The 18,199-nt window shown below is 48.1% G+C and overlaps 1 protein-coding gene across 1 annotated transcript in view; it reads right to left on the bottom strand.

Annotated features, from left to right (window-relative positions):
• Nucleotides 1-219: 219 nt before the first annotated feature.
• The window catches only part of PAPPA (pappalysin 1), a 175,474-nt gene continuing 157,494 nt past the window's right edge, over nt 220-18,199 (bottom strand). The window contains exons 20-22 of the mRNA XM_058038277.1: nt 15,385-15,456; nt 11,161-11,259; nt 220-327 (exon numbers count right to left, since the gene is read on the bottom strand). Coding sequence (XP_057894260.1) covers nt 220-327; nt 11,161-11,259; nt 15,385-15,456 — 279 coding nt within the window. The remainder of the gene's footprint in view (nt 328-11,160; nt 11,260-15,384; nt 15,457-18,199) is intronic.

Below are 18,199 nucleotides of genomic sequence, written 5' to 3'. Positions count from 1 at the left end.
TCTCATGATCACTATTTAAGATATAATTAATACATAAACCCCTACTTTTAGTTCTCCTTGGACAAAAATTAAAGGCAGACTGGTTGAATTCTAAGGGTCCCTGGTGCAGAAATGCCATCCAGTTGAGCAGCTAAATGTTAAAAACGATACCAAAAGGGATGTGGTGTCTCTCCTAGCCTGCCTTGAGCAGTGTGGTCCTCCTTTCCACGTCACTTGGCTTTACCCAAGACTGAAGCCACGGAGGTCTTTCTGGTTGTGCTCTTGGGCGTTGGGGTCCCGGCAAGCACACTCTCCTTGTAGGTCACAGGACATAGGAAATGGTGTCACCTGGGGAACAAGCCAAAAACACAAAAGCATGAAGGAAGGAACACACCTATAGCAGCCTGGACAACAAAGAAAGATCTCTGGGGTGAAATCTTCAGAGATCAGCTGCAATCTTCACTATTTTATTTTTTACAGTGATTTGTGTTAGTGCTGAGTGGGTGCTGCATGGAGGTTCCTAAGGGCCTCTGGTTTGGGTGCTGCTGCTTTATTTAAGTCCATTTGAGCGCTTAACTATGTTCTTGGGTTCAGTTAAGAATGTTTTCAAGAATGTTCTTGGGTTGAGCTCCTCAGGAGCAGAACCAATCACTGTCACACAAACCAGCGCAGCTGGAGTCCAGCAGAGACTTCTCGGAACACCTCTCGTGCTTGAGGACAGGAGATGCAGCTAACAGGCACTGAGGCACAGCACAGGAATGCAGTGGGAGACTGCTGCATTCGCCATCTGTCATCTCTCTGTGACCCCTCTGGAGAAGCGTGGGAAGGAGCTGAAACAACAGCCTGTGATGTTTGCCCACTGGAAGCTGATTTGGGCCTCTTGCATCACCGTATTTACCTGCAGAAAAGGCAGTGGGACAAGTGTCTCACTTGCCCTGAAGTGAATTCCCAAGAATTTCTCCCATCTGCACAGACTGAACAAATGACCTCATTCCCCTCCTTTACACTCCTTCCAAGGCAGTGCCACAACCTGTTCCAATGTTCCCAGTGAGGGCTGCACAGGCTCTGTCTGCTCCCCGTGGCTCTGCTGCCACACGTTCACTCTCCCTCTCACAAACACTTTTCTCCAGGCTACAATGCCTGAGTCTGCCTGTTCCCCATGCATCACCCACAGCCCATCTAGGAATGTGGACCCAGCATTGTGCTGTCATCTCCAGCTAGACCTTCCACACGAGTCCCTGCCTGTCCCTCTCCGGGATGCCTTTCTCCTGACGCACACCATTTGGGAAGGAGGGGTGTGGAGCTTCATTTCACAACTGGGTAGCCTAAGGCAGGGACATGCTGACAGAGACACTAAATAGCCAACGTTCATCACCAAATCAGGGCTTAGAGAGCCTCCTCCCCTTGCTTTTGATTCCATTCACAGAAGACCTGACCCTCCAGGTGGAATAGGGGGATGACTCTCCCTCAAGCCATGGCCTCGGTGACTTAGGAACTAAATAACCAGTGAATAATCTGAATCTACAATTGCACAAATGTGGAGATTGCAAAGAGAAGAAAGAGTCCAAAAAGTTAGAAGCTAATGAATCCAAATAACTGGCAACTGAATAACTTTATAAACTGCAGAAAACAATAGGAGCTTAAGGGTCACTTGATCCAACAGAAGCCAGCCCAAGCAGGACTGTCTCATATCACAGTGTTATGAATATTCTTAGATAGGAAAACAGAGAAATCTGTAAACAATGGGGTTTGGGGAGGAGGCTGAGGAGGGGTTGTTTTATGACTGAGTTAAAATACTGGAAAGGAAAAAGAAAAGATACATGCAAAAAAAAAAATTAAGGGTTTTTTTCTTTTCAGTGTAGAAGGAAACATTTTGGTTTAGATTATCTGCTACATTTCAGGTTTGACCTTTCCCTTCAAGACAAACAAATAAAAAGACTATTTCACAGCAAAAGTTATGTCTTGAAACAAAAACTTGTTTCACTTAGAAAATGCTCAAACAAAACATTTAAGTACGCCTGGAGTTTTCCACTATTTTCATTTTTTTTATCCTGAATCATTCAGTTCAATCTGGATTTGGCAATGATTTTGACTTAAAAATCCTCCCTGATGTACAATGAAGCTACTGGTTGGAGGCAAGACCTGGGAACCTGATTCTTTCATTTGTCTTGATCAAGCTTTTTCCTCTGCCTGGCCTGGATTCCCTGTGTTTGCCTGTAACAACCTGACAAAGGAGATTAAGTAGCCCCTTCATTCAGAGGAGAGACAGGGAAGATGGATCCACACTCTGCACTGAACACAGGTCAGCCACACACCCAATTCAGGCATTCCAGTAAAGCGGCTGAAATTAGCGGTGACAGCCTACTGCACTTTGTCTCTGCTGCTGTCCCGGCTTAAGCAGGATGTGCTGCAGGCACGGAGATCCCAAACATGCTCCCATTTCACCTGCAGGGACATCGGAGCCAGGAGAGAAAGCCATGCATGGCTCTGTCTCCAAACCACCAGCTCACATTCCCCTCACCTACTTTCTGCTGAAGCAGCAGCCTAAGACACCCAAACTGGCATGAGTTTGATATTGCCTGAAGTGCTCTACCTCCTTCATTCTCTCCTCCCATTTCTCCTCGTGAATCCCTTGTTTTCCTCTTTGCTTTCTCACAGGATGTGCTCAGCCCTGCGGCGACCTGAAAAGGTGCACGTACAAAACTGGATTGCTGCTGCATTACAGCCAATTCCTGGGGAGATGGAGCAACCAGAGAAGAAATGTCTGGCTGTTTATTGTCTCCCAATGGTGGTCATGGCTAGAAGAGCAGAAGCTTTCTCTGAGGCAGAGCTGTGGCCCCCAGAGCAGACAGCTTTGTGGCTCAGCAGCAGTTCCCAGCAGTGGGTAGCCTGATGGAGAAGGGTTTCTTCCTGCTCAGATCCGTCTTATTCACTTTATGTCCCTTATGGAGGCTTTTTATGCAATTTGATTTTTACAGTGCTATTGTCCAGATAGATGAATTGTTTTGTCTTATGGCAGTGAGCTCCAGAGATCAGCTTTCTATTATGTGAAAAGGCAGAGATTTCTATGGGTAATAAGCACAGTCACAGTCACATTAGACAGGACAAAATTCTCCAAAAAACTTAACAGTAATATAGGGTTTTCCAGTTTAAACAACATTTACAACAAATACACATTTGAGTTCCCCAAGGACCTGATTTCCATAGGTATTTAGGGAATTTAACCCACACACAGAATCTGCTGGGACTGTGTGAAGTACCCAGCTCAGGGAAACTGTGAAAGCCCTTAGAAGAAGAACTGTCTGTTGCCTTGGGCTCACACAGTGACAGCCTCTGGAGTGCACAGCCATGAAATAGAGCTGCTGGATGTGCTAGAAATAATAAATGCTGATCCTTTCACTGAATGATAGCCCATTTAGGTGTGGAGCCCAGATATACATACTCCAAGATTAACTACCTCTTTTCTTTTTAAATAGGTCTGTGAAAGCCCAACTCATTACCAGGATACACGACCTGCATTGAAATTTCCAGATTTCATTGTACCCATTGTAGAGCCAGGAGTAAGGAGTCGGCTCCTCTTCCTTCAAAACAAACCCTGCATTTCACCTATGTCCATCTCCCCATGTAGAAAACCCAGAAAATGTCTAGGAGGGTGAGAAGAAAAAGTTAAAATTAAAATTAGGGCTTGTCTTGGACATTTGATAAGGTAATGCAAGATACTGTATCCTCAGACCAGCTAAAGTAGATTGAAAAAGACATAAGTGAAGAACACAGCTCCACACACCTACACACACAGCTCTTGGAGATGGTCCAGAGCAGTCATGGCACTGGATCAACAATGCTCCAGGGAATGTGAGTCACACCACAACCACACTGGACCACAGACTATTCATCATCGAGAGAAAAGAGACACAATCCATCACTCCTGCCACCTGGAGTGTGCAGGACATGACACATCCTGCTCTGAACCTGGGGGAGCAAGGGCACCACGTGTGGGCTCACAGGTTGGGCAGGAGGCTGGCACAGACACCCAGGTGTAACTCGTGGGGCATCCAAAACACCTCGACCAACTCACCACCATTGCTGCACAGTGCATGACCTCAGACTGCAAGGCATGGGAGCCCTGAGCATCCTCTCCCACACGGAGTGAAGAGACTTTGGATAAACTCAAGCTGCCTCTTAGAAACAGGGCTAGATTTGTGCTGGATGCTGCGCTCCCAACTGTGGGAACAAGGGCAACAATGCAGAACTGGGATGCAGGTCATGGAATGAGTGAGAGGTCATAACTCCTCACCACATGCACCTATCTGAAGAGGCTGGTGACATCCCAAGGCTGATCCCTGCTGAGAAAGGCCAGTCTGTAGGGAACTGGTGGGAATGTTGACAGCAGAAATCGCAGATAGGTAGAGGGAGGGAGGGATGGAAAACAGCTCTGTGAAGGCTGCAAGTTTGGTCCTCACAGAGTCTGGTATCAGGCTGACCTGGCTGTGCCTTCTGCCCAAGCCTGGGGCTGGCTCAGAGCAGCACCAGGACAGGCAGGATTGGGCCCAGGGAGGGGGAAGCAGGGGAGGAGGGCTGCAGAGTGTTGGGAAACAGGCTGTTGTTAGATTTCAGCCCTGAAGTGTTTGCGAAATCTCCCAGACAGGCTCACTGCAGGCAGAGCCTCGGCGGGCAGTGTGGCCTGGGAGATAAGTGTGGCAGCCTGTGCTGAGTGTCACAGCCCTGCGCCTCCCCAGAGCCTCCCAGCTCAAACACCAGCGACTATTCTGTTCCCTGACAAGGCCCTTGAGGGATAAAAAAGCATCTTGGAAGGGTCTTCCCAGTGTTTTTCAGCATAGAGGTCACCAGCTTGAGATAACAGAGCAAGAGCGAGCCCCCTTTTAGCTCTGAGCGCTGGTATGTGGGTTCACACCTAGGGCACTGCTCCAGAGGGCCTGGGAAGACAAAGCTGGCAGGAAACCTCCTCTCCATGCAGCGCATGCACTTCTAAAAGCCTGAATTTTCATTAAGTACCCCACCATAAACTGAGCTTTCCCCCGGTGAAACCAGCAACCGCAGCGCATCTTGCTCAACTCATCGAGCAACCGCGAGCCGTAGCTCAGCCGCACCCAACAGATGCTCTGCTCTCTCCATCGTGTGCAAACTGGGAGCTGCCTCAGCAGAAGCAGTGGGAGCAGGATGGCCCAGAGCCAGCAGGGATTCCCGGGGAAGCCCAGCCCGCATGGATCCCGCATCCATCCCCGCCTGCCCGCGGAGCGGAGCAGAGCAGAGCGAGGGAGCCCCGCTTGCCAAACCGCACGGAGCTCAGTTGCTCAGCAATCAGCTGCGCTTCCTACTCTCGTGCTACTGATTGTGCAAACATGAATGTAATTAGTCTAAATAATCACCAAAGATTTAATAGGAGCCAGACCACCCAGAGGCCAAATAGCTGGCGGTGGAGCAGGGAAGGTTTGTTCGCTGTTTTTTGTAACACTTGCTAATGAAGTGAGGTCGGATAGCAAAGCAAACACCCTCCACCAGCACATCCCCTGGGAACGCCGTATGTTGTGGGAAGCCCCACGTCCCTTGAAGCCAAGAACAGTTCTCTCAGGATAGGCAACATGTGCTGCTACCATCACTGCTTTTAATTTATTGACGCCTGGAAAGCCTCCCTGAAGGATTATGAAACCAAGCTCTGAGCCCCAAAAATAAGGTTCCCATCCCAACCAACCCTGACTGGAAATGCTCCTCTCACATGGCAAACAGCTACAGCCACTGAGCCCGTGACTGAGGGCTGGTGGGGAAGTGAGTTCACCCACACTTTGGGGAGAACCCGCGTGCTTGGAGCGCTCAGCCGCTTCCAGAGGCATGAAGCAACACTCAGCATTGTATCCTGCCTTCTTCCCTACTCACCCACCATTCATTCTATCTGGCTAATTATAGAGCTGACAAACACACCCAGCTGGGGACAGGCCAGTAGTTAGGAGCAGCATCGTGGCAGGAGCATCAGTTCTTCTGGATAAACAGGATTTCCTCAGCTGGGGTGGTCACTTAAGCTTCTAATGGCACCAAACTGCCTCAAAAACATGTTGTGGCAATGGAAAGACAGGTCTGTGTTGCACTCAGAGAGCTGGGAGAAGGTGCTTATTTCTCCAAAACACCAAGAAGTGGCTATTTCTGTTGGCTTAGGGGTAGGAGTGCAGACTCATTCCCCTCCCTTCCCAGGGAGACAGGGCCAGGCTTTGGAAATCCCTGCTGGAGCCAGCAGCAGCCCCTCAGTTCAAAGCTCCTTTCTTTAGGCCTCGAATTCTCGGCCATAAAGTCTCTGAAGAGGTTTTGATAACTGGCCTATCTTTTAGATAAGCAAAGCTTTGGATGAATCCCACACAGCCCTCTATCTACCACAAGTCCTCATTTGTTTTCCGCCAAGGCACTTGCTGGTTTTCCTCTCTAAGGTGTTGGACAGAAATGTCAAGAGGCTGAAGGGACAGGACAATTTTTTCTCTTTTTTTACCAAGTGCTATGGGGCAAAGCAGTTGAAGGAAAACCTGAGTGATAATTGAGTGAGGCAGGTTTTTCTCATGGGAGCTGTAGGTTTATCCCTCATGCAACAAAAAGGAAAGGCAGAGAGGAAAGACAGATGAAAGTTCAACCTTACAAATGGTTGAAGTTGAGGGAATTTTAAAAAAGTAAATTTAGTGTGTTTAAATCTACAGAGATCAGACTGCAGGACCTTCAACCAGGCAAATCTGCCATCCCAGTCTGGAACAAAGTACATAAGCAGAGCCTAAAGAAAGAAATTCTGATTTCTGTAAGGCGTTTCTAGACAGTCCTGTCTAGGGAAAACTTATAAAAGGGAAAGGGAAGAAAAGAAGTTACTGGAGAGAAGATTTCCTGAAATGAATCAGAGGAAGCAACCAGAGCCTCTCCTAGCAATGCTGCACACCCCACAAGATCCTCACCGGTGGCCAAGAGCCCAGAGACAGCCAGTTATGCCCAGGTTATTTATTTCCCTCACGCTGGCAGTGTCACGTAGGTAATGTTTTAGAAAATAGCGTCTTCTTTTATCTGCAGCAGGATACAAAGCAAGAAGCAGCTTCCTAGAGCAGCCAGGCAGAAGGGAGCTGGCAACCTGTGCTGGGTCAGGAGGGGAGGAAGATTAAAAGGAGATGGGATTTTGCTTTGTCCTTCACGGAAGACTTTATCCCCTCCAGATACACAACAGAAGCTTTCTCTCCCTTGGAGGTTGGCCCGCAATGGCCTTCCTGTCTCTCAAAGCTGCTCCTGGGTCACAAACAGGGCAAGCTGTGAGCAGCAGGGCCCTGTCCCCTGCCCCAGCCACAGATCTGCCATCAGCCCCCTGCTCCCCACGCTGCCTGCCCGTGTCCCTGCTTCCTTGGGTGGCACTCTGTGCCAGCCCTGGCTGCTCGCCCGCTGCAGGGCGACGCTCATCAATTAGCGCACAACAAATAATTAAGCTGATGAATGTCTCTTTTTTTCTTCCTGCTTTCTGACTGCACTTGCCTCGAATTTATGCCCAGATTATGACTGAATTTATTCGTTGCCACTTGCAGCATTCAAAAGAGGCCGTTAATGATTTCTTTTAAGCTCTCCAGCCTGATTGTGAGCAGTGCAGGGCAAATACTCATTATTTCCTATCTAAGCAGCAGTGCTGATTAGTTGGTGCTCGGTCAGATAAGTCACACTGCTCCATTCCCCACTCGCTGACGGAATCCACAAGGTCATTCCCTGCTAATGCTCAAATGCAAAGGGAAAACATGGGATAAGCATGGAAGTCCCTTGAGCATTTTCAGGGCAACAAAACAGGAGCGTGCAAAGTCTCACATTAAGTAAGAGGGCTTGGTTTTAAAGTGAACTTGGCTTGAAGTGTTTTGCTTTCAGGCAGCACTGTGTGCAGCCCAAAGTGTGTTTGGGAGGGTAGTGGGACTGCAGTGAAACTTAAGTCTTGACAGTTTGCGGACACTAAAGATCTGAGGCCAGCTCTTACTCGACTGTTAACTCCTGAATCTTCGCATGGTACAATGTTAATCTTCAGCCCTTTCCCAAAATAATGTGTGGAGTTGCTATGTTCTCTTAAATGTGAACCATGTGTCACCTCAGCAATGGCTGCTGCGGGGAAAAGATGATAAATCTAAAGCTTTTAAAATGTCCTGTGACATTTTGGGAGAAAAACAGGTGTTGCATAAATGTTGGACATTTATGGGCAAACTTGCAGGGGCTTTAAAAGACTGACACATCTGCCACATAGTATGTAACCCTGAAAGAAAAGGAGCAAAGCAGTCTCTTTCATGTGTCTCACTCTCTCTACAACCGAATGAAAATACATCCTCATCTGGTATTGGAATTAACAGAGCTGGACTCGCCCCTCCCTATGTCTCCTCCAGGTTTTTGGCTTTTACACCCAATGTGTATTTTAAAACTGTGCCTTTTTAAGTAGGTGGCAAACTGTGCTGGAAGGATTTGGTATGCGGAGTATTTTTATTCAGCTCCTTTTTCTCTCACCTTTCATTGTTTTTCCCTTTGGAATATCTCCTGTAATGCTCCACTCATAAACCTCTTCAAAGGGAGGGCTGTATTTGAACAGCCTGGCCTGAAATCTGGTCTCAGTCAAAGGCCTCAGATGGGAAAATAACTAGGAGAGCCAAGCCCCACGGCCCCACGGCTGCTGCCGCAGGTGTCGGCAGCCGCTTTGCAGGAGCCAGGTTCTCCTGCTGCCTCCTTGACTCTGACCCCACAGCCCCCCTGGCTGGGTTATTATTCCCCCTTTTACCCTATAAATGTAATAAACTGGGACTTAGCATCTCGCTTTTAGTGTGGAAGATCCAAGCAGAAGGTGGTTTTCCTCACTTCTCCTGGGCGCCTCATTCGGCTCCCGGGATGTTGTTGGAGTTCTGGGAGACTTTGGATGCTGAATGCATGCCAGGCTTGTGATGGGCTGCATGGCTCAGCCCTCCACCTGTGTGATCTCGAGGATGGGGCATTCTAAACTGCCAGCTAGGACAAGTCTAATTCCCCAGTCACAACGATCCAGCTCCTAGGGGAGTCTGTGAAAGCAGACTTATCTCCAAAAAGCTACAAAACCTCCCCCTCCATGGAGAAAATCCATCAGACGTGTGACCAGCTGCCCGTCTCTGACCATTTGCCCTTTGCATCAGGCAGTTTTAGCACAGAGCACAGCAACCCACTGGGCTACAAAGTGCTTCCCCTCCTTGGGAGGTCACTTGGTTTCTGGGTGGCAGGGAAGCAGCAGATATTTTGAGCGTGAGTCGCCTGGCTGGTAAGTGTTCACAACTCTGTGCAGATCCCACTTGGTCTCAACTCCCTGCCCAGCAATAAATTCTGCTCCCAAACCTTAATCCTGTCCCTTCTCACCCCCCCTCATCTCAGCTCTCACACCCCCCTTGTTCCAGCTGTGCCCTCAGCTCCTGTCTTGATGGGGCTGGTTTGGGTCGGTCCCCTCCCAGGCACCTCGCTCTCGTTCCTCTGACACTGTTTGGGGTTTTTCATCGCCTGCTCTCCAGCCTGCAGGCAGTGAGATAAAGTTTCCCAGGCAGGCTGTTTTGGGAGGAGAAGACCTACACCATGCTGAGCTACCGGGCACTTCCAGCTCTGCCCTCCTGGCTGGTGGGAGGTCAGCGAGCAAGCTGTGCTGCTCTGGGGCTGCTCCTCCCAAGGAGGTGGAAAGGCATCCAGAGATAGGAATCTCTTCTTGCAGACAGCTGATGTCTGTCTGTCATCCTGCTCATCTCCTCAGTGGCTGTTTCACCAGGGAGCCCCTTTTGGGGTCTCCATGCCCTACTCCACCCGTGGGGAAATGAGGAGCTGCCCTGCCTGGGCTTCCCTGCATGTAGCTCCCAGGGATTTTTTCAAAAGGAACAATAAAGGGGAATGTTTGTCCAAAAAGAGCACAGCTAGGGAAACGACCTCTTCCCCTGCATTTTCCCCAAAGGAGAAATTAACTCCTTCCACTTGCCGGAGCATGCCCATCTCCTTTCCCCTTCCTCTCTGGTCCCAGATGGACCAGAGACAGCCCACAATGCTGAACCAAGGAAAAGAAGTCTCCAGACAAAGCTGGAGAGAGGACCTCATTCCTCAGCTGGTAACATGGATGGTGTCATATGCTGAGCCCAAGCTCCCTCAGGTTTTGTTATTTATTAATTATCAGATACTGAATGCAGCTGGATTTTTCATTCTGTTCTATACACAAATCTGGAACATAAGGTAAAATATTCACCTGGCAGATGATAAAATTTGCTTTATTTTTTTGGGAGGAACCTAGTTCCAAATCCCTGCTGGTTAGAAACATATAAAATGTTGTACTGCTCCAAGCCACAAGCTCTATCACCCCAGTCACTGTCTCTAAGAGTGCACAGAAATTTGTGTTAAAGAAGCAGAAAAAGGGGGAATGTGTGTGGAGGGACTCTTCCCCAGGCTCAAACAGCCAAGGGTTCAAATATTTCTCAGCCAGAAGCTGCATCCAGATCACAGTGTCTAACAGCCACTGAAGGAGCAAAGCTACACAAATAAGCCTGTTCCTTTTTTGACTTCAAATATATTTTTGTTTTAATAATGCTCTGTGGCAACTCATCCTATTACTCAAACACACACTGTGCCAACAAGGATGTTCTTTCGTCTGTTTGGATCCTGCTTCAAGGAAATTACCACTGCACCCCCTCACTGCTGAGTGATAAAAACCAGTGGATTTTACTTTCCTAAGCATCATGCCTACCTTAAGTAATGATTTTATAGATCTATGTCACTAGCCTTTCTCTTTTTGCAGGTTTATGTGGTCTCTGTGCAAAAAATATTTGACATCTCCACCCAGCCCTGCTGCCCTGCTCCACATCCTTCTCTGTCCCACTCTTGGATGGGACAGTCAGCAGCAAGCCAGGCACACGTGGGTACACATGGATCAAAGAACAGATCCACAATGAAGCTTTCCTTTTGCTCTCTCCTATTTTCCTAATGAAAACTATTTTCTAACCTTTAGTTTCCCTTTGGAGCCTTGAGGATGGATGATAAATGAACCAGCAAGAACTCAGTGCCTATGGTGAGCTGATGCCTGGGCTGAAGGTCCTTCTGAGACCTTGGATCTTTCTTTTTTGAGCAAAAATAATTTTTCCAGGCACAAAGCAGCACTCAGCAAGGAATTCCCATGGGAAGAGGAAGGGGCATCCCTACCTTTTTGGTCTTGACTGTTGAGGCGCAGCAGTCCCCACCATCATAGTTGCAGAAGGCTCTGTTGTTGATGGAATCACAGTAGTTGTCCCCCATGAAAGGCTGAAAAAAGAAAAAAAGCAGGAAAAGGCTGAGAGTGTGAACATGGATAAAATTAGCTCGTTCCTTATGGAGACAGAGTGAGAAAGTCGTGGCTGGAGAAGAGAAGGTTGTGTGAAGACCTCACAGCACCTTCCAGTGCCTGCAGGGGCTACGGGGGGACAGTTCATCAGGAACTGTGGGGACAGGACAAGGGGAAAGGCTTCACATTTGAAGAATGGAAATTTAGGTTAGATGCCCAGAAGAAATCCTTCCCTGTGAGGGCAGTGAGACCCTGGCACAGAGCAGCTGTAGCTGCCCCTGGATCCCTGGAAGTGTCCAAGGCCAGGCTGGACAGGGCTTGGAGCAGCCTGGGACAGTGGGAGGTGGATTGGAAGTGGTGGAAGTGGATGACCTTAAAGCCCTTTCCAACCCAAACCATTCTATGATTCTATAGTCCCGAAACCTTTAACAATATTTCAGAAGAAAACCACAAATATTTGAAGGAGCCATATAGTTTGTAACATACCAGCTGCCCTGAAAAGCAAGAGATAATTATTCCCCTTTCCCTTCTAAACAGACAGCAAAAAAAAGGACAGTAGATGGAAGGGAAATGAGCCCTTGTTGCCTCTTCACATCCCACATAAGAGGATGCTTCAGGAATATTAATTTGACTAGGCCCACAGACAGCATCCAGGCCTCTAAAATTGTGGCACCTTTGATAATTTTAAGCTAACCTTCCTAAACTGTGTGGGATAAGAAGAAGGTTATGTATTGCAGCAAAATGGGCTTGCTTTTAATAGCTGAGCTTTTCACCAGAGTTCTCCTGACTCCGCAACACGTGTCAGCAACGAGGGCACAAAACAAATCACCAGGAGGAATGGAAGGGTCTGAGCTCAGCACAGGGACCCTGTTCTGTTCTCTGAACAGCAGTGACTGTGTGGGACCTTGGCCATGGCACGTGATCTTCCTCCACTCCACAGCTCAGAGCTGGGATAATGGCAATTATTCAGAGGGACATTGTGGGGAGCTGTTAAGGGAAATTCATAAATCACCTTGAAAAAGAAAATGTGCTCATTAGGCTGGGCAATGTGATCACCAGTCCATGTGCTGCACAGGGCCTGAATAATAACCACCATTCTGAAGGAAAGGCCTGAATTCTTTCATTGAACATTGGAGCCCCTAGACTTCCTTGGAAGTCTAAGATATGCCTAACAGTTAAAAAGGTCCATACCACATGTGAGAATCCCAGGCAGCAATGAAAGCTCAGAAAAATGGATGATCAGCAGAGAGCACAGTCGTATCTCTGTAACTCTCCATGCACAGGCTCATGAGGCCATTCCCATTTTATCTGCTCATTGAAAAATTCACTTATTTTGCACTGAGAAAAACACACCAGGGACTCTCCTGCAAGAAGACATCACTGCAGAGCAGGCAGGATGTCTTGGGGAGGTTTCCTGGGAGGATTTTGCATCAGTTGCAGACCCAGAGTGTCCCAGATGATGGATACCTGACGAAGCAGCCATGAGAGATCACCGTGCTCTCCCCAGAGCTCACCATGGCCACACTCATCAGAATTGAAATGGACTCAATGGAGCGGGGCAAATGCACACTTTTACTGCTGATGTGCTGCAAATTTAAATATTTCTATCAGGTAGAGGAAACCCAGGCAATGATGGCAATATCAGACCACAGCAGGACTACCAGGAGGTGACAGACTCCCTCAGTGTCACTTGTTTAATTACGTGCAGATACTGCAAATGTTGGCAAGGAAATCAGAGTTACAGTGTGAGGCTCCTGCCCCTCTAAACTGTATTAACTCCACTGATTTCCACAGATATTGATTTATTTATACAGGCAAAGGCTTTGACTTGAAAGCCCCCTTCCAATTTAATTAATATTCCAAGAGTTAAAAGGGAATGATTTATAAATACATGAAGAGATATTTTGAGGCCAAGCTGGTCATATTTAAAACTGTGAACTTTGCTCAACCTCACAGGAAATTCTGCAGGCTTCTCCATGTTTCTCTTGTGTTGCCTGGCTCTGCCTGCTTGATGGGAAATCTTGACTTTAAATTTCCATCCCTATGCCTCTACCCTACACCTATGAATGCTGGAAAATCCATAAAGAGACTCGTGGAAGAATTTGCTCTGGCACAGAGTAGACAAGCCAATCCTTTGGAGGGGGAGAAGAATGGGACAAAAAGCATCTATTCTGATTTGGGACCAAAATCCTTGTTTGGGAGACCCTGGAGGGTGAGGTCTCTGTTGCTCTTCATGAACATCTCGGTGCTCTGATATTTTTGGAGGATGATACAGGAAGCCCAGAGGGACTCGTTCGCTACTGAAACATCCAAGTTAGGTGCAGGCAAGTACGAGGCTGACTCATAAGCCTCGGTTCCTGCCACTAGGGAGCGACAAAAAATCACATTGCAGCAGCTGCAGGGGTTCCCCCTGCGATCACCAAGAGCCAAATAATGTCCCACTTACAGCCTCCTGTTCAGGGAAGCCTCCCTAATGCTAAGGATGCTCATACATTAGGGGTTTTATCAGCTTAATGGCCCACCATTATTGGCTTATTAGTCTCTGTTTCCATAGTCATGGGGAAAATAAAAAAAAGCTTGGTGAAGATGGCATTTCTTCTGAAATCTTAATGCCAAGCTCTGGCCCATCCATGAATCCTGCTCTGAAAATGATGCTAGAGGCCATTATCAATTTTCTGGGCAAAGCCTTCCCAGATGATGGATTAGGATGCAGTGACACTGCTGAATGAATGTTGAAAAGAAGAAAGTTCCTGTTGATGCAGAGGGCTCTGGCAATTAGCAGTGATGGAAAGGAAGAAAATGCTGAGAAGAAGCATGTCAGTAATAATGGCTTCTGGTAAATTATTACATCATTGCAAAGTTTGTCTCTGTAACAGCTATCCTTAAACAGCAGGAGGATGGACACCCAGTGGTGCATCAGCACCTGAATGGCTGATTTTTTAATGGTGGCTGGATCTTATTTCAGCTCTCTTTGGAGAATGGGGGCACCCAGCCAGCCTGCATGAATGCGATGCGTGAGACAGCTTATGACATTCAGAGCCCTGACAGCAGAATGCGTTTCATTTAGGGAACAGCTAGACAGAAACTATTACATTGTTGGAGAGTTATTACCCTCCTGGGCCCAACATTTGTATGCGAAGGAAACCTGTCTTTCACTTCAAGACAAATCACATCCCGCAGCAGTGTGGTCTGGAGCTTTGTGTCATATTCAGGAATTCAGTCCCATGTTCTGACACTTTGGGCAAATAACTTCAGAGTGCTTGGGTGCTGAGAGCCTGGTCAGCGGGGCAGAAAGTCAGGACGTGGAGGGAAGACACAGCTCTGCCTCTGCCCTGAGCCAGCTCATTTCCAAAGTGCACATGGAGCTTCCCAGCCTTACAGAGGTGCCGCAAGGACTCGCTTCTTGCTGCGGGTGAGATACTCATGATGGAAACCACACGAGTGCCATGTCACAGGCTGAGGTGCTCCAGCCCTGTTTAACCACCAGAAGCATCTTCAGTCTTCTCAGACATTTCAAAAATTGCTGCTGGCAGAAGCAACGTCCTTCAAAATAATTACTTTTTTCCTCAAGTAACTTGAAAGACTCCAAAAGTCTATCACAGCTGAAATGTAACTGTGTGTTTCTGATTGTTTCTTTTCTGGTTTAGACAGAGGTGGCCAGTGGAGGGAGGCGTGATTTGCTCCATGTCCAGCTGTGCTGTCCACCCAGTGGTATCATCTCTGGCTGTCCTAAACTTTCTCTACCCACACCAATGCCCAAAGCTTAGCTGGCCTTGGAAAGAATTGTCCCTCAAATAAGTCAAGATCAAGGAAAAACAAGACAAGGCTTTTGCAACTTCCCAGAAACTCCCAGATTCTGGGAAATTCTTTTGGTCAACCAATGTTTTTGAGCCGTTTGATCATTTAACTCCTGTGAGAGTCACCAACCATCATCTCTGGGAAAACCACCAATTTCCCCACTGAGTGTCAGAACCAATGCAGGCAATCTGTCTGTGTGATAGGGTGGTCATTGAAAACCAGAATTTACAGCCCACGTGCCTGCAGTGATTGTTTCTGTAAGATTTAGGAGAGTCACCATGGACCACCTGAGCTAAAGCCAAACTCACCTCACAGCCTTTAACACAATGAATCAGGGAAGGGTGAGGGTACCACTTGAGTCCTGCCGTGCAGACAACACTCTGGAGGGAAGAAATAAAATAAAATAAAAAAAAAAGCAACAGGTTAAGACAAAGAAATCAGTGTACAGAAAGTCAGTGTGCTGGCTCCTATGGCTCTCCAGTACTTAACCAATGAAGTTCAGTTCCTAACACCTCTTGTGTTCTCAGGACCTGGCTGTCCTCCAGGTATTTACAAGAAGTGTTGGACTTGACACTTGCAATAACAGAGCATTTGAGATTAAAATAATATTTGAGGTTCTCCTAAAATGTCATGCCCAATATTTCACTCATGGTGGGGGAACGTGGCTGGGAAAGGCAGAGGCACAGGTCCACTTTTGCTCTTGGGTAGGGGGGAGGCATTCTAGGAATTAATTTAGGGATTTCTTTGGTGCTGCCAAGAATTGCTTTCTTTCACTGCCCATCATACCTTACCTTTGATTATTGAAGATGGAAGCAGCTGAAGGTGGATTTTCAGACACATTTTAGCACCATCTTAAATAAAAGCACCTCCCACCACACACCTTCAGAATAACCCCCAGACAGGACAGCATCCTTGGCTACTTTTTATGAGCTGTATAATAATTTCTCTTCCAACTTTGCCTATAGAAAATAAGTTGCACACTCAGTTTTGGGCAAAAATGATGACCATTCTCCTAGATAATGACACAGAGAGAGACACCTAAAGAGTGGATGAAAACTTTGGCTGGTCAGTGGAGATGGTGGTCCCACACCATGGGGATCCTGGAGATAGGGCTCTCCAATGTTCCTTTGGGGTTGTTGCCCATGGATGAAGCCCTACAGTGTCCAGTTGAGGAAGATGAACACACAGGGACTCACCTAAAGCGTGGGGTTGGGGTTGGATGGAGGCCTGGGGAAGGAAGGGATTAACATTTGGGAAGACCCAACGCACAACCCATCCCTTCCCCTGTTCATCCGAGGGCTAATTTATTCCATCTGCAGGGGGAACCTCAGCTTGTTTTTACAGTTCCTGTCATTGGAGGCTTACCTGGCGTGTGCTAGGAAAAAGGACTTTTATACTATCTGACTCGGGCTGTTTATCTTTCCGATGCTCTTGGATTTTCCACTATTAGTCAAGCCCAGCTTGCCCCACCTGCCTCTCAACAGGGCCTGTCTGTGTGAGCAGAGAAGTGGCAGGGGAGGGGAGGATGTTGTTTATCCCCAGGGAAGGAGGGAGGGAGGCTGCAAGGTGCGGGGGCCCCGCGGTGTCACACGTTCCCCCTTGACAGACAGCTGGAGATTTCCAGGCTGCTGCCTGCCACAAACGGTGAGGGCTTTTCTCTGCCCCCACCCCCTTCTGTTTGTTGCATTTCAGAGGGAAGAGAAAGGAAACTTTCCTAGGTTTGAAAATAAACAAGGCCAATTGACAGAGAGGGAGCGGGGAGAGCAAGGGAAGCGGTTCAAGAGCATTTGAACCCAAGAATTAGAACAAAGTGGAAAAAATTCAGGGGTCTGTCTCCTGTATCCAAGGCCAGCAGACAATAAGTGGAAGAAGTGTACTTCCAAAGAGCACCTCACATTGCCCTGGTAAGAAGCATCAATATTTACAAAACCTCACACTCTGTGAGTGTGTGAGCATGCAGAGGGAACAAAAGAAACCAAATAGCCCTGAACCAGGCTCTTCAGAGAGGAGCTTTCCACACGAGAGCAATCCCTCACAGAGGACGCACTGACTGTTTTCCTGACCCTTCAAGTATTAAAACACCAGCACATCCCTTAAAGGAATGGATGGGAGGTGAAGTTTCTCAGACAGTTCTCTCTGAGTGCTCACTCAAGGTCATCTTCAACCCCAAACACAGCCTTGGGCTGGGCATCCTCAGGGAATGGGAATGAGCCAATGCTCTCCACAGCACAGGAAAGCCTGGAGCCAGGTGAATCACTGAGTCCTTTGGACATTCCCATTCCTCTGGAGAGGAAATGCCAAAAGCTTCATAGTTCCATACCAGTTACTTTGTCCTCTCCTTGGATCATCCTTTGCTCGCAGAGACGACTAGAGCTGAATTCAATCCTGCTAACATTCCTGGAGCTGGAAGCAGAGGAAGGACCCTAGGCCATAGTCCTGACCCCTTTTTCTGGTTTTCCAAGCCCTCAGTTCCTACCACCCAGCCTGTTTGTACCCTCAGCTTGCTGCTGTGCTGTGTGCAGTGCACTGGGAGAGAGAATGTGAGTAGAGAGAGAGAGACTGGGCTGTAAAACCGAGAAATTGGGAATGATTTGGATTGCTGGGCATTGTTTCTGCCTATTGCAATTCAAACAGGCATACAGGCACCACAGGGTGCTGCATGGGGCACCTGAAATGAACAAATGTATAGAAAGCAAGCAAGGATGGGTGAAGGTGGGTACATGAGGATGACCTGATGGAGTTGGTGTGCACAGACAGGTAGACTCAGAATGCCAACAAAGGATGGCATGGTGCATGGAAGCACCACATCCACCACATGGTGCCTGGGGAATAAAACCCATCTGGCACTGTCTCCTGAGAGCTCTGTCCCTCCCCTGTGCTCCCCTGTGCCCCAGGCCCCCATGGTGACATCTGCTGCCCCCATGGTGACATGGGCTCCCCTCGTGCAGCACAGCTGTGCAGCCAGGTGGGGTGACTGGGGTCCTGTCCCCAGCCCAGGAACACCACCCTGCCACATCTGTGTGGGGGCCTGGGACTCCATCTGCTGTGGAGGGAGAGGGAGCCGGGCTGTGCTCCCACAGTAGGTGACAAAGAGCCAAGGAAGCAAATCAAGCTGTCATTTTC

The sequence above is a fragment of the Melospiza georgiana genome, chromosome 20 (assembly GCF_028018845.1).
Source record: "Melospiza georgiana isolate bMelGeo1 chromosome 20, bMelGeo1.pri, whole genome shotgun sequence".
In the NCBI taxonomy this organism is placed as follows: domain Eukaryota; kingdom Metazoa; phylum Chordata; class Aves; order Passeriformes; family Passerellidae; genus Melospiza; species Melospiza georgiana.
Note: the sequence above shows the minus strand (reverse complement) of the source record. Positions and strands in the feature narration are given on the sequence as shown.